Source organism: Gossypium hirsutum, chromosome A08, assembly GCF_007990345.1.
Source record: "Gossypium hirsutum isolate 1008001.06 chromosome A08, Gossypium_hirsutum_v2.1, whole genome shotgun sequence".
NCBI lineage: Eukaryota > Viridiplantae > Streptophyta > Magnoliopsida > Malvales > Malvaceae > Gossypium > Gossypium hirsutum.
Genome location: NC_053431.1, coordinates 62,850,021 through 62,866,189, shown reverse-complemented (window position 1 = coordinate 62,866,189; position 16,169 = coordinate 62,850,021). Strand labels below are relative to the sequence as shown.

The following is a 16,169-nucleotide window of genomic DNA, read 5'->3' as shown; positions in this document are numbered from 1 at the left end:
AGATAACAGTTGGCATATAAATTGCTTAACAGTTGGATAACAAATAGCATGGATAAATTACTCATATATTAAGGCTAAAATGCCAAACTGTTTACAAAAGGAATGAGGGGTAAAATATTGCCAAATTTTCCTACAATTCATTACAATTGAATAGATGTGAATTGTAGGGAAATTTACAAAAAAAATTCAGTTACCATGCTTAAATTTATCAACAGTAGCAATCATAGGCAAATTTCCCAAAAAATTATCTGCCTAAGTTAATAATCAGTAGTAGACAAATTTACACAGTTTTAAAAGGTTAACAAAATGCAGTCTGTTCACATCATCATCAATGGTCTGTCATGGATGACTCTTGAGTAGAAGGCATCCATCCAACAGTGGTTGTGATTGATTTTGTCTTTAATGGGAACTTTTGTCTTAGGGCAGCTTCTTGATGAGTTGGGGCAGTAGGTATCTGAGTTGGGGTAGTAGGTAACTGAGTTGGGGTACCCTTTTGCTGACTGAAGGTAGCCTGTTGCTGGGTTCAGACACCAATTTGATGTCTTTTAACCTACAAGAATAAAAGAAATGTGAACAGATACCTACTAAAGATAGAAGTATACTATAAGTTAAGGCAAATTACTTACTAGAATGTTTTGGCCAACTTCCCCTTTGCAACTCCTCTTGTTGTGGCTTATTATTTTGCATTTACTGCACCTCATTTCCACCCCTCTCTTGCTCAACCTTTCTGTTGTTTGAGATTTATCAGGTTCTTTCCTTCTCACTTTAGTAGGTCTGCCAGGTGGCCTTCTTAGTGGAGGAGGTAGTATTGGTAGCATGTTTGACAAAGAGACCCATTGTTTAGGACCCCTTACTGGACTTACAAAGTTGGAGTAAATTTGAAGCTGGGTTTGCTTGGTGTACCAGGTTTGTACATAGGTCTCTGGGAACTCATTTTTTACATGAATGACAGCTAATGCATGCATGCAAGGGATGCCAGTAAGATCCCAGTTCCTGCAAGAGTAGGAATTCTGAACTAAGTCCACCACATGCTGGCTGCCTGGACCACATTCAACCTGATACTTGTCCCCACCAACATGTGATGGAACACACCTAAAAAACAGTGAGCATGCTTGGTTAAAACATACAATGACACCCCCTAAAAAAGCAGTCACTATATGCATATTATAAAAAAAACTCATTGCATGCATATTAAAAAATAGGCAACACACCAACAATCATTGCATGCATATTAAAAAATAGTCAACAGCTTTCCAACAATCATTGCATGCACATTAAAAAAAGTCAATAGCTTTCCAACAATCATTGCATCCATATTAAAAAATAGTCAACAGCTTTCCAACAATCATTGCATGCATATTAAAAAAAGTCAATAGCTTTCAAACAATCAGTGCATGTGATCAGCAACATTAAGTCAGAATATAGGCATTAGAAAGAATCTTTACCTTAATGAATCTTTTATATTTACATCCAGCTTTTTCTTAATCTTTAGACACAAAATTCCTTTCCATTTGTCAGCTTCTTCTTTCTTCTTGACAATAAGTAACATAATCTTGGTCCTTATTGTTTCCATCATGGTCTGAATAGGTTTACCTCTTGCTTCCAGTATCATCTTTCCATAAACCACATAAATGATTAGTGAATTGCTAATGATCAGTAAGAAACATAAAACATAGGGATTTACCTTGTTAAATGATTCAAATAGATTATTCACCAACATGTCAGAATGACTCTTAATTGAGAAGTGAGACATTGACCAGTGAGTAGGGTTCTTCTTCTTCAACCAGTCATAAGCATGCTGATTGGTTTTTCTCAGTTCATCCATGACATCATCGAACTCTCTTGTAGTGCTTGCTCTGGCAACTTTCCAAAGCAAATCTTTCAACTCCTTTATTCGAAAACCAGCATTCTTGAAATTGGAATGTAGGTGTCTAACACAGTGTCTTGTTTCTGCATTAGGAAACAACATACATATTGCTTCCAAAAGTCCCTGCAATTAGGAAAAAAATAGTTTAATTCTTTGACAAACCCTAAATAGAAACAACATAAAAAAATATATAAATAGAGTTTTACCTTTTGTTTGTCAGACATGAAAGATATCTTGTACGAGCTCATAATTTTCAAGTCTATTGCAAGCAACTCCAAGAACCAAAGCCATGATGCTTGGTTTTCACTTTCAACAGCAATATATGCAAGTGGATAGATGCTATTATTTGCATCTATCCCAATAGTTGCAAGTAAGTAACCACCATAGTAGCCCTTTAAGAAACATCCATCTAAACCTACTATTCTCCTACAACCAGCCCTATAGCCATCTTTGCATGCCTATAAACAGACATACATCATTTGAAACAATCTGTTATCCAAATAACAGATTGTTGTTGTTCCCTCATTTTGGGTCTTAACCTCCAACAAGTACTCATAAATCTTCTCATATTGAGCCTTATGAGCTCCTTCAATTAATTCCAATGACCTAAGTTTAGCCCTCTTACGTTTGGTTAGTGAGACCAAGCAACAAAAATCTCTTTTGACATCTTGCTGTAATGATTTTAGAGAATAATCAAGATCAGCAATGAATTTTTCTTTATACTGTTCACCTATCCAAGCTGAGGTTACATTCATATTTTTATAGACTTTAGAACAAGTATGGTTAGGGTTTGAACTCCTAATTTGCCAAGTTTGATCAGTAGGTCATTAGGGTTTAGCCTAGAAGCCCATATGAACCAAGAACATTTTTCATTGCAGACTGCCTTAAACCTTCTTAAATCATTTTTTGGAAACTTAATAAAATAACTATTCAACCTACCATACTGCTTGGCAGCTTCTTTTAGACTATCTTTAGACTTAAATAACATTCCAACCTTAAGTCTAGGATTACTCATGTCATTCTCTAAGTTAAACTCAGGCTAATTTTGGCCATCTGAGTCAGATTCATGTGCACTATCTAACCTTATAGAATCATCACTATCACACAGTTCATCTACTTCTATACCATCCATGTCTAAACCATCTAAACTAACTCTTTCAGATGCATCACTATCACTACCAGACACATCACTACTAGACATGTTTTTTTCATTCTCATTAAAATTTTCATCAATTAAACCTGCCAAACAAAGTACTCATCAATAAAGGCAGACAATATAGGCAAACACTTTAACCATTTATGTCAGAAAATAACCAATACAAAATGCCCAATAATTTAATACAAACACTTCTGTCATGCACATGGCAGATAACAACCAATACAAAAAATAATTTAATAATGGCAGACAACAAACACAACCATTTTTTTCATGCACATGGCAGGCAATAACAGGTAATAACCAGTTTGATAATGGTAGATATACACAATATACGCAATAAACATCATGGCAGATATACACAATAAACATCAGTTTGATAATGCATTCATACAATGGCAGATTTACACAATACACATCAATTTGATAATGGCATTCATACAATGACAGATATACACAATACACATCAATTTGATAATGGCATTCATACAATGGCAGAAACAAGCAATAAACATCATGCACATGGCATACAATACAAAATCGAAATAACCCTAAATCAAAATCCAAATCCAAATCAAAATCAAATTCTAAATCTAAATCGAGATCAAAATTGGAATCAAAATCAAAATCAAAATCAAAATCCAAATTAAAATCGAAATCAGAATCGAAATTAAAATTGAAATAGAAATAACCATAAATCGAAATAGTAGCATTGAAATCCAAAAAATTTAAAACTAAATGCAACAACTTACCCGTTAAAGTGGATGTAACATCACTAGTAGCTTCTTTTCTATTGCCCATTGTCGTTGGCAATAAAAAAATTGAATGGTTTCTGGTTCGTCTTCTTTTCTCCCCAGACAAAATAGACAATCGTACCCTAAACCTTATACCCTATTAATGGATTATTGAACGAATTTCTAACCCTAAACCCTTCTTAATCAATTTTTAATTTAGTTTAAACCCTAAAAAACCCTAAATCAGGATCGAAATTTCCCAAATCGATTTTCCTTTTTCTCCCCCCCAAATCCCTTTTCCTAATCTATTTCTAACCCTAAAACATTACATTAACTCATAACCCTTACCCATTTTTTTCCCTAAACCCGCCCCAATCAGCCATTTCGCCAACGTGGCAAGTTAACTTCCCACATCAGCTGGTTAACTTGCCACGTCAGCAATCCCGTTAAAAACCTAACGACAATCGTTAATCGGTGACTATTTTGTCACTTTTTAATAATGTTGGTGACCGTTTTGTTACTTTTTGAAAGTTAAGTGACTGAAATGAGACCTAGGTGACTGTTTTGTCAGTTACCCCAAAGTTGGGTGACTGTTGGTGTAATTTACCCTAAAATTAATTATGATTTTAATGTATTAAAATTATCAGATTAATTATTAATTTTAAAATTTAGCATTAAAACATAATTTCAATTTTAACATTTCATATTTTCAATATTTTTCTATTTAAAATCAAATAGCAATGTTATTAATTCAAATTGTATGAAATATAATCAAATTAAATTGTTCAGAATTAGGATGAGATTATTATTATTATTATTATATATTTTTCAATTTTATAATAATTTATTTTCATAAGTGATATATCATTTAATTGTATTATAAAAATGATATGAAATAAATTAAAAATATATTTTAATTTCTTTTTTGAAATGAAAATGTGGCTAAAGAGCTTTATACCTCATTATGTATACATTAGATAAAGCAACCCAATATTACAAATTTCACTCTGAAGTAGCCTTCACAACTTAGGACCGGTTGATCAGGCCGCTCATTCCTTACTAATTTCGCCATAGAATCAGCTACTTGATTCCATACTTTTGAAATATATGTCTAATTGTTACTTCCCACACGTTCTTTATATGTCACTCAAGACAACCATCCTCATTTGTTACTAATTAAAAAACTCAGCATAATCACGAATGCTTTTATTGTAACTCACTTTCAACTCATCTCAAATAGCTCATAGTTAACAATAATTGGATTCAACTAAATCACAATGCACGTCAAGTTGATGGTGCAAAGGATAGAATCAAAACAACAAACAAATACTATCATTATTATATAAAGCAAAGTTGAGAAAACAAAACCTATCGTCCATCTTAAAAATGACTTTGGTCTTGGCACTAAAGTATTTCATCTTCAACCTTTAAATTTTGTTTTATACTTGTGAAGTTACATGATTAATGCAACTATTTTTTAGATGCTATTATTTGAAAAAGATTAAATATTGAATGTTATTTATAATCATAAATCTTAATTTTAATTGATATATAACTCTAATACTAATTAAATTATAATTAATTTTAAAAAAATATTTAAAATAAATAAATTAATATACACAATTGTGTAGTTTAAATAAATACAAAATTCTATTATTAAAAAATAAAACATATTCTTAAAACTTTTGTCAAACTCGTGGTTTTATTTATATATTATTATAGATTATAGATAATGAATACGTTACTAGTATAGGGGTATAGTAAAATATTAAAAAATAAATATTTAAAAAAAAGACGCATAACAATTTTTTAAAGTTGTTTATGAAATAAAAAAAATACACTGCCAACTTACCAAATACTAACCCATTATATTATATTATTAATTTTATTGATTTAAAAAAGCATGTAAACAATTAAACATTTTAGGTATGTATTTAATAAGTAAATAAAACAACTAAGTCTGTTCTCTAGCACATTTTTGTCTGTCCTTGTTGACATGGTTTTGTTTTTTTAGTTTCTTGTGGTTTTCTTTAGGTCATTCTGGTTTTCGGTTCCGATTGGTGCTCAATAGATGATGATCTAGCGAATCTTCACCTTTCGGATGAGGAAGAGGATGCTTTCAAGGAGGATGCCAAAGTGATGGAATGAGATCTGGAGTTTTCTCTAGTTGGAACCTATTTGACAGATAGCGTGGTTCATTTTTCCTCTCTTCAGAATACTATGGCTGGTTTATGGCATCCTATTAAAGGTATTGCTATAACTGATATAGGGGAGAAACACTATTTATTTAAGTTCTTTCATGCGGTTGATATGAACAGAGTTTTAGAAAGTCTTCCGTGGTTTTTTAATAACCATTTATTATTACTACATAAACTGCAAATGAAAGAAGATTCACTCACAATCCCACTGAATTATGATGTGTTTTGGATTCAAATCCATGATCTGCCTCCGAGTCTTATGTCAGAAACAATGGCTAAATGTTTTGGGGCGTTCTTGGGTGAGTTCATGGAATATGATACACGAATTCCATCTTTAGTGTTGCAACGGTATAAGAGAATAAAAGTTCGACTGGATGTGAGCTCTTGAAAGGAGGAAAAAGGTTCAGGTGGATGATCAATTGTATTATGCTCAGTTTCAATATGAAAAAATTAAACTCTTTTGCTTTATCTGTGGAAAGCTTGGACACGGGGAAAGTTTTTGTCTGGTGAGGGTTCATGTTGACCCATCTAAAATTGTGTTTGGTTAGGATGCTACTTTGCGAGCCATGGTTAGGGAAAGACAGGTGAAAATCAATCGTTGGCTACGTCAGCTAGATTGTATGGATTTGCAATATGCGAAAAAGGAAAAGGAATCAATGGTACATAATATTAGGGTCTCAGTGCATAATTCGGGGGGTAATATCAATCAGAGGAATTCGATTATCAGTGAGGTGATTCTTTCTGGATTTACTAGGGATTGTAATGATGGTATTGGGCCGGGTGGTGGTATTGGTATGGTTGCTGGGTTCATGGACTTTGGTTCTGATGGTGAAAACAACCCCATTCACTCAGATAATGGGAAGAAACGACAATGAACAATTTGAGGAACATATGTGTCTGAAGGCATTGATGAATTATTTATTGGCTCTGCTAGATAGGGCAGCTAGGCATTATGAAAATACTAAGCTGGAATGTCCGTGGACTGGAGAATCCGCAAGTAGTTTATCGTTCTAGGAATAAACTGAGAGTCATTTATCCCTAAATTTTGCTTCTAATGGAAACAAAATTAAGTGTGAGGAGGATGGAAAGTATCCGAAGGAAATATGGATTTCACAATGGAATAGAAGTTGGAGCCGATGGTTTAAAAGGTGGGTTTTGTTTAGGGTTGAGGCAAAATGAGGTGGTGATTCTACGAATTTTTTCTAACCACCATATAGATGTGGAAGTGCACAAGGACTATAGTGGAATTTAATGGCGCTTTATTGGGTTTTATGGCCATTTTGAGGAATGCTTACGAGATTCTACCTAGAATCTTCTTTGCAAGATAGGTCAGGATAAAAAATTATCTTGGTTAGTGGTGGGTGATTTTAACGAAATTATTTTCTCTTTTGAAAAAATCAAGTGGTCGAATTCGAGCAGAAAGCCAAATGGAAGCTTTTTGTTCTACATTGGCTGATTGTGATCTTAGTGATTTGGGTTACAATGGGAAATGGTACATTTGGGATAGGGGTAAATTTACAGCAGCAAATATCCGGGAATGACTTGATCGGGGTATAGCAAATGCGACGTGGTGGTGTCAATTTCCTGATGTTTTGGTTAATCACTTATTACATTCCATTTCTAACCATTGTCTGAATTTAGTGGCAACAAAAAATCAAGATATAAAAAACCATGGGATGGGGTAGAGGAGATTCAAATTTAATGCTGATTGGTGTTTGGAGGGTGAGTGTGAGACAGTTATCTAAGAGTACTGGGGCTCTATTTCAGAAAATTTACCCGAGAAATTAAATGGTTTGGGACATCGACCTATGGATTGGAGTTCTAAACTAAAACAATATCGCATGGCTTGTAAGAAACACTTGGAGGATAGATTGCGCGTGCTAGTAACGAAGGAACCGAATGATGATACTCTCTCGGAATTGACAAATATTCAGTTAGATTTGAACTTTGAGGCAGACAAAGAGGAAATGTATTAGGAGCAAAAGGCACGTATTAATTGGCTGAAGCATAGGGATAGTAATACTACTTTTTTCCACAAATCAACTATAGGAAAAAAGTAACATAACTATCTTATCCATCCCTATAGCTTAGATGAAACCACTTAATCTCAAAATTTGGCAAGTTAAATGTAACATCCCGACTTTGGGTCTAGTTAAAACAGTGGTTTCGGGACCATGAATTCGACGTAGAAAGTTTATTTATCTTATTATATTTTTATGGTCTGCAGTATGATTGAATGATTGTGGTGAAAATTTCGTTAAGAAATTTAATCCATAAGGTGTCCAATTTGACTAAGAGGACTAATTTGTAATAGGTGAAATGTGTGTTCTAGAAGCTAGAGGTGTCTAATTGCTATGAAATTTTAAATTGGAGGTCCTTAAATGGTAATTAGACCATTATAATTTGAGTTGGACAAAAATGGACATAGGAGGGTGAAATTTTAAAGTTTGACATTAAGGGCATTTTGGTCATTTGGTTAATAAAGAAAAAATTTAACAAATAAAAGATGTCATCTTCTCAATTTCATCCTCCCATGGCTGAAAATCACAAGAGAAGACATAGCTAGGGTTTTCCAAGCTTTCAAGCTCAATTGTAAGTCCATTCTAGCCCTGTTTTTAATTATTTTCATGTTTTTGAAATCCTTGTAATCTAATCTAGCTATTTCAAGGACTAATTTGAAAGAAAGATGAAGTTTAAAATTTTACCCATGTTAGATATTTGTGTATTTTGATGTCTAATGGTAGAAAATGCATGTTTGGTGTTAGATAAACAACTTTTGCGAAGTGATTTTTTGGTAAAAATGTCAAAAGGACTTATTTGTAAAAGTTATAAAATGAGTAGTAAAAGTGTGATTAAGTGGAAAATGTGGGCTAATATGAGTATGAAAATGGTTCAACTAGGCTTGGGTTTTGAAGAAATTGAATGCATTTCATTTTACGAGCCTAGGGACTAAATTGTAAAAATGTGAAACATTAGGGGAAAAATATAATTTTGTCATAATGTGATTTTTGGGCTAAATTGAATAATGTGAGTGTTAAATGAGTTAAATTTGTTATTATAGATCAAGAAAAATGAGCTTCAGACCTAGATCGGGGGAAAAACAAAGTGTTTGACGATTAGGTCCAATTCTACTATTTTTCGTACTAAGGTAAGTTTGTATGTAAATAATGCAATGTTATATTTATGTTTTAAATGTTTTAATATTGCATGTATTGTGTGATTGACTCTCTGAATTTTATTCGACAAAGTTTCGACAAGCAAGGAATCCCGATTGAACCTTAGGAATAGAATCGGATAATAATGACATGTCACTAGGAACCCATGTGTATATGTGTTTATGTGATCCGGGTGCTGGTATCGTACGTCCTAATAGTGGCTGGGAATTCCGACATATGTTGCGAATACCTGACAGCTTGTGTGAACAGCACTATGTAGCTACATCGTGACTGACAGCTTGTATGAGTAGGCCCGTGAATAGCTCATGAGCGAGCCTATATGTGTTATGAGATATGAGGTAGCTTTAGCTCCATATATGACACTTATGTACAAGATTTTTCGGATAATATTCCAAGTGTTCAACGAGAATGTCAAGATGCGAAAGGATGTGGTTATGTTACGAGTTGGTACAGGTATGTACGTAAAACTCGTAAGTAATAAACTCGATAGGTGATAAACTCTTGGTAAGGTTGTGATTGAGCAAGTTATGACTATAAGATATTAGTAATATTTATGTTATCTTACTTTATATAATTGCATGATTAAAGTGTGGTTAAGATACTTATTATTTGCATATGAACTTACTAAGCTATATAGCTTACTCACCTTTCTTTCCCTTATCTTATAGTGACACCAAGCTAGCTCGGGTTTGGAGATCGTCAGAGATCCATTCACACTATTAACAAATATTTTGGTATTAAGGAATTCAACATTTTGAGTTATGGCATGTATAGGGGACTTGGTCATTTTGTTATGTGCCATAATTGATTTTGCCAAATGTGTTGGCTTATATTGGTTAGAAATTCATTTTGGATAAGGCTATTGAAAATGGGCTAATATCGGTTATAAATATATTCATATAATAATGTCTTTCATGAATGATGTGTTGATGTCTTAGTTATGGATGTTTGGTTGTATGTATATGCTTGGATTGGTGCTATGTTATGTTGTGTAGTGTGCATAAAAGAGTGGCAAAATAGCTTGGTAAATAGCCTTATTTTTGTCCACATGGGTGTGTCTAGGCCGTGTACGACACTCGGTTTGCCCCATGAGCATGTGTTTAGGCCGTGTGTCCCCTGTACCTTAATTTTGAGAAACAGAATGCTCAAAATTGAGCACACGGACAGAGACACGGATGTGGGCTTTAGCCGTGTGGACGGTATGGCCTCGAACACGGGTGTGTGCCTTAGCCGTGGTAAGTCTGCACCTATTTTATGAAAATTTATATTCCACACAGCCTAGCACACGGGCGTGTGACTTGGCCATGTGATCTCAATTTGTTCATGAGTTACAAGTCAGAGAGTGACACGGGGTCGGGACACGGGCGTGAGTGACCACATGGCCTTCCCACACGGGCGTGCCCTATATCCACACGGGTGTGTGACCCCTTTTTAGTGGAAAGTTTTCTAAGTTCTGTAAAATTTTCTAAAGTTCTCGGTTTAGTTCTGAATCACTTCCAATGCACGTTTTCAGCCCCGTAGGCTCGTATCAAGGACTTTATGATTAAATGTAAATGGTTTTAATTTGGACGCAAATTCATGACTTAGAATTGTATGGTTGTTCGTGTGATAAGTTCGGTAATGCCTCGTACCCTGTTCCGGCGTTGAATGCGGGTAAGGGTGTTACATTAAAGGAATGAGAGAGTATACAGTCCAAAAGTGGATACAAGCTACTGTTACATGAAATCTTTTCCAACCAGAGAGCTCCAAACAAGCCTACTATAACCCTGGGTACAAGTTTTTTCTCAGCTCTATGGGCTTACAAATTTCACAAAAAAATAAAAATTCAGTTGTGGAAAGTCTACAATGACTACATACCTACGTATGCTAACCTAACTAAGAGAAATCTCCTTAGTCCTGGTGCTTGCCCGTTGTGCCTTGAAGGTACTAAATCAGTGGACCATCTCTTTAGGTTTTGTTCAATTACAAAACAAGTTCTAGACTTTTTGCATGTTATCAAATTGCCTGTCTCAAAGCACTCAGACCATAGATATTGGTTAATGGAATCATTCAACATGGCAAATGACAAAAATAGGAAGTTATTGACAGTAATAATATGGTCTATTTGGTTTGCCAGAAATTGATTGGCGCATGATGGCATCAAACAATCAATTCAAGATATATCAGGGTTTATTTTAGAGTATACGAAAAAACTAGAATCACTATTAGAGGAGAGCTCATCTGTTTGTATATCTAAGACTACTTATTAAAGGCCACCCGAGTAGGGCACTATAAAAATTAATTTTGACTCTTCTTTTAATGTGCATGAAAATAGATCCTTCTCAGGCATTATTGTATGAAACGAAATGGGTTTGATAATAGAGGCTTGTACTTACACTCACTCTCATGTTGCAGATACGTTTGTGGCAAAGGCTCAGGCATGCGAACAGGCGATTTGGTTTGCGAGGGAGCTTGGGTTCCAGTCTATTCAGATCGAAGGGGGCTCTTTTGCGATTATGAAAAACTACAATCGGACACACTAGACAGGTCAATTTTAGGCCTAGTCGTTGCAAACATTAAGCATAAAATGGGTTTGTTTGCCACTGTTACCTTTCACCATGTGGGGAGAGATGCGAATGAGGCAGCCCATGTGTTGGCAAGAGAGGGACGTCGATTATCAAATGAACGGTTCTATATCAAAGAAACACCAGAGTTGGTCAAGAGAGTGGTTGCGACGGGGTGGTCAAATTACTGTCTTTCATGCTAATTGGGTTTTTGCTTTGGTTCTTGGAAAACTTAATTTTTTCAATTCGATAATCTACTAAATCTTGGCTCTCCATAGGGTTTTTCTCTTTTACTGATTTTCTTCTCTAGTTTTGGAGAGTTTGTGTAACAGCCCAATTTCAGTGAAATCAGAACAGTGGTTTGGGACCACAAATATGAGCCGAAAATAAAATTTATTTTTATTTTATTACATGGTCCGTATTATGTTAGAAATATCATGTGAAAGTTTTGATAAGAAAATTTTATCGATTATGTGCTTAATTACGAGAATGAGCAAATTGCATAAAATGCAAAAGTTGACTTCTAGTAGCTATAAGGATTAAATAGCTATGGAATTAAAAACTTGAGGTCTTTATATGGTAATTAGACGATTAAGGAAAGTATGTAGATATTTTGGTGACTCATCCATGGAAATTTAGAAAAAGGGCAAGGACTAAATTGGAAAGTAAAATAATTTAGTTAATTAAAAGATGATAAAAAGAAATATCATCTTATTTTTATCATCTTCTTCCACAAAAATACATGGAAACCCTAGGAGAGAGAGAAGAAACTTTCATGGCTAAATTGGGTAAGTTTTCTTAGCCCGTTTTTAGTAATTTTGATATTTTTGAAATCGGGATAGCTTAATCTATCTATTTGGGGGATTAATTTGAAAAGTTATCAAAGTATGGAAAATGGGTCATTGATGAATATGCTGAAAATTAGAAATTTATGGTAGAAAATGAAAGGTTGTTGATAGATAAACAACTTTTACAAAGTAATTTTTGATGAAAACATGATTTAGGGACTAAAATGTAAAGTTGTGAAATTTGATGAAAAATGCCGAATTTTTATGAATACATATGCTGTAAATTTTGTAATGGGATTTTGGTTAGGCCTGAAATAGGGAGTAAATTGCAAAAATTTTATTTTCTGAGCCTAGGGACGAAACGAGAATTTATGGAAAAGTTAGGGGCAAAATGGTAATTTTTCCTAGGATGATAATTAAGTCCACTTGAATGCGAAATTGATGTTAAATTTACTTGTATAGCTCTGGATAGACGAAATTTAGAGATAGAACAAGGAAAGAGGAAAATGTCGGATTAGTAGATTTTACACACACAAACATTGTCAAGGTAAGTTCGTGTAACAACCTAATTTTGGGCTTAGTCGGAACAGTGGTTTTGAGACCACTAATCTGAGTTTAGAGAAAGTATTTTATTATTATTTTAGGATTATAGCTTGTTTATATTAGTGCATGAAAAATTTGGTGAAGCAATTTTAGCGTTTATGAGCTTAATTGCGAAAAAGGACTAAATCGCCTAAAACTCAAAAGTCTTAAATTGATAGCTAAAGGTGTTAATTTGACATGAAACTTAAATTAGGATCTTTAAAGGGCAAATAGACCCTTTAGATATAGGCTTGGCCGGCCATGAGACAAAGAAAATGGAAAAGTCAAAGTTAGGTGACCTAATTTGAATAAAATAAAACTTAAGAGAAAAAGGCTATCATCTTTTTGTTTTTGCTATCTCCTTTCCCACCGATTTTCTCCCAAGAAATGGCCATGGAAGCTTGAAAAGTTTCAGAAACTTTAAGCCTTCACATTTTTATGGAAGAATATGACTCTTTGGTAAGTAATAAACAACTTTTGTGAAGGGATTTCTCATGAAAACCCTAATAGGGAGTTGTAAAATAGTTGATAAATGTGTGAAATAGTGGAAATTTTGGATTACTATAAGAGTAAAAAGAGTTCGACTAGGCTTATAATATGAAGAAATTCAATAAAAATTGATTTTCGAGCATAGGGTAAAATGGTTATTTTGTGAAAATCTAGAGGTAAAATAGTCATTTTGCCCAATTATGAACTTTCGGGCGTCTAAATTGATATGCTGATGAAATAAATGAATTTTATTAATTTAGATAAAGAGAAACGTGATTCGAGTCTTGATCAGGGCAAGAACAAAGTTTACGAGGATTAAGCTCGTCTTCATAATTTTGTATCGGGGTAAGTACATATGTAAATAATATGTTATTGAAGCTTACATTGATATATTTTAATAATATACATGTGTAATTAGCTTATGGTTGTTATGTATCTAAATTCTAATTGCTGCCATGAATGTATGAATGACATGTTATGCGAATACATTACAATGTGAGCAAATGCGATGCTATTCGATTTGATATGAAGCCCCGTTGAACCTTAGACATAGCATAAGATACAAATGAGCATGTTATGAAAATTATGTTGTTTGAACTCATGAGTTGAGTCTGTGTTCATGAGATAAATGCTATAGGTAACGTGGGTCCCAGGTACTGACATTGTGTATAGACCTATGAGTGGCTCAATTAGCATACGTTACATGAAAGCTATGGGGTATAAAAAGGCCCGTGAGTAGCTCAAGTATGAGTGTTTCATAGCACAAGGTAGCCCTGATTTCTTAGATGGCATTTAGATGCAAATTCCCCGCGTTTCCATATGTATTTCGAGAGTTCAACGGGTAACCCGAAGATTTAGTTAGAGAATACTTTGATGAGGTATGTATATCGAAATCATGGTTAGAACCTGAGTAAATGTGACAGCCCTAAAGTGACCCTAGTCGGAAAGCGGTCTCGGGACCGCTAGACCGAGTCACCAAATTATTTGAATGTGATAATTATTGCCTAAAATATGTGAATATAAATGTGTGAAAGTTTTAAGCTTCGATTTAGTTAATTGCATGTGAATTTAGTTGATAGGACTTATGTGAGAAAATTTAGAAATGTGCTAGGCAAATGCAAGTGGCCTAATAGTGCATGTAATCAAAGGGGTGGACTTGCATGTCAATTTCCCCCATTTAAGTACTAGTGGCCGGCCATGACAAGGGATGATGGGCAAAACATGTCATGAAACATGTTGTGTTAATGGAAAAATAAAATAAGAAGCATGGGCAATAAACTAATAAGAAATTGAAGGAAGAAAACAAAGAAAAAAAATGTGTTCATCATTCTCATGCATGACCGAAAAAAAAAAGAAGGGAAAGGCTTCATACTTTAGTTCTTCTTAGCCGTGTAGAAGGGGGAAAAGGGAAAAAAAAAGAAAGAACAAAAAGTCTTTCTCATTTTGTTCTTCTTGGCCGATTGTGAAGAGGAAGTAGGGAGGGAGGCATTCGGTCATCCTAGGCTAATAGCAAGGTAAGAAGTTTATATTAGTTCATGAAATTTTGGTTAATCTTGAGTAAGATATCAAACTACTTTTGTAACCCATGTAGAAATTTTGATTTGTGTTATGGACTAGGGCTTTCGGCTATGGTATTTGACAATGGTGAATTTTGTTGTTCCATGTTAAATTTAGATGAGCAAAGATAGATGAGTGTTTGAACTATACAAATAATCATATGTGAGCAATGGGTGCTAGAGGGAAAGAAATCGGCTACCTTATTATGTACCAAGGCCGAATGTGTACTTGGTAAAGGAGGGGTTGTTATTGAACATTAGGTCATGTCCCTAGTGAATGGATGAATTGATAACCATTGTGTATGAAGATTTGCTTTACTATGTTTTTGTTAGCAAGATGAGAAACGAGTTAAGATGGTCTTGGTGTAATCGCCGAATGCATGTTTAAGGAATTGGTTAAGTACATTGTTATTAAATGCTTGTTGTTAAGGAGTTTTGAGTTGGTTATAAATTGGGTTTAGTGTTCGAGGAACATTGGTTTGGACACCTAGTGCCGAATGTGTTCAAACGCAACTTACCAAGTGCATAAATATGATAATGCTATGATGGTAGACTTAATTGGAATTCGGCATTGTAAGTGATGCTTTGGGCTCTTGTGTTGGTTAGGGACAAAATGTATGTTATGAGGAACTAAATGATGTATATGAATTCGAAAATGCAAGGTATTAAGCTAGTCCTATTATTCGGTGGTGCATGAGTAGAGCACATGTATAATGCTTGAATAACTAGTCAATAAAATTATTCGCACCTAATTGTATAATATAAATGTATTTAATCGAATAGTTAAATTGATAAATTATTAAATAAGCTCTATCTGTTTGAATTAAGCTCAAGAGCTTAGAGGACCAAAGTTGGATAAGGGGAAGGAAAAAGTGATCGAATAGCCGTCGAAACCGTTCGACAACATCCGAGGTAAGTCTTCGAGTAATGACCCTACTTGAATTATATCGAAATGATTAGTCATACTATGATGGATAGCCGAATGTGCATAGAGACTATGTTATAAAGCCAATTGAAATCATGCTCTTTGTGTGTGGCTATTGAGCCGAAATTGGAAAGGTTTAATAAATGTTTTGTGTT

At 34.2% G+C, this 16,169-nt stretch overlaps 1 protein-coding gene across 1 annotated transcript; it reads right to left on the bottom strand.

Moving 5' to 3' along the window:
• Positions 1 to 328: 328 nt before the first annotated feature.
• LOC107911609 (uncharacterized) lies at positions 329 to 3,824 on the bottom strand. Its single transcript, XM_016839836.1, has 9 exons — positions 3,776 to 3,824; positions 2,950 to 3,106; positions 2,643 to 2,706; positions 2,407 to 2,538; positions 2,074 to 2,325; positions 1,685 to 1,990; positions 1,446 to 1,612; positions 627 to 1,092; positions 329 to 517 (listed from the first exon to the last, which is right to left on the bottom strand). The coding sequence occupies exons 1-9, from the start codon at positions 3,822 to 3,824 to the stop codon at positions 329 to 331; spliced, it is 1,782 nt and encodes a 593-aa protein (XP_016695325.1).
• Between the last annotated feature and the right edge of the window lie 12,345 nt (positions 3,825 to 16,169).

Coding starts and splice junctions, on each gene's coding strand:
- LOC107911609 (XM_016839836.1), bottom strand. CDS start 3,824: ATGGGCAATAGAAAAGAAGCTACTAGTGATGTTACATCCACTTTAACG. Junction 2,707..2,949: donor GATAGTGATGATTCTATAAG/GTTAGATAGTGC, acceptor ATGGGCTTCTAG/GCTAAACCCTAATGACCTAC. Junction 2,326..2,406: donor TTTATGAGTACTTGTTGGAG/GTTAAGACCCAA, acceptor GTCTGTTTATAG/GCATGCAAAGATGGCTATAG.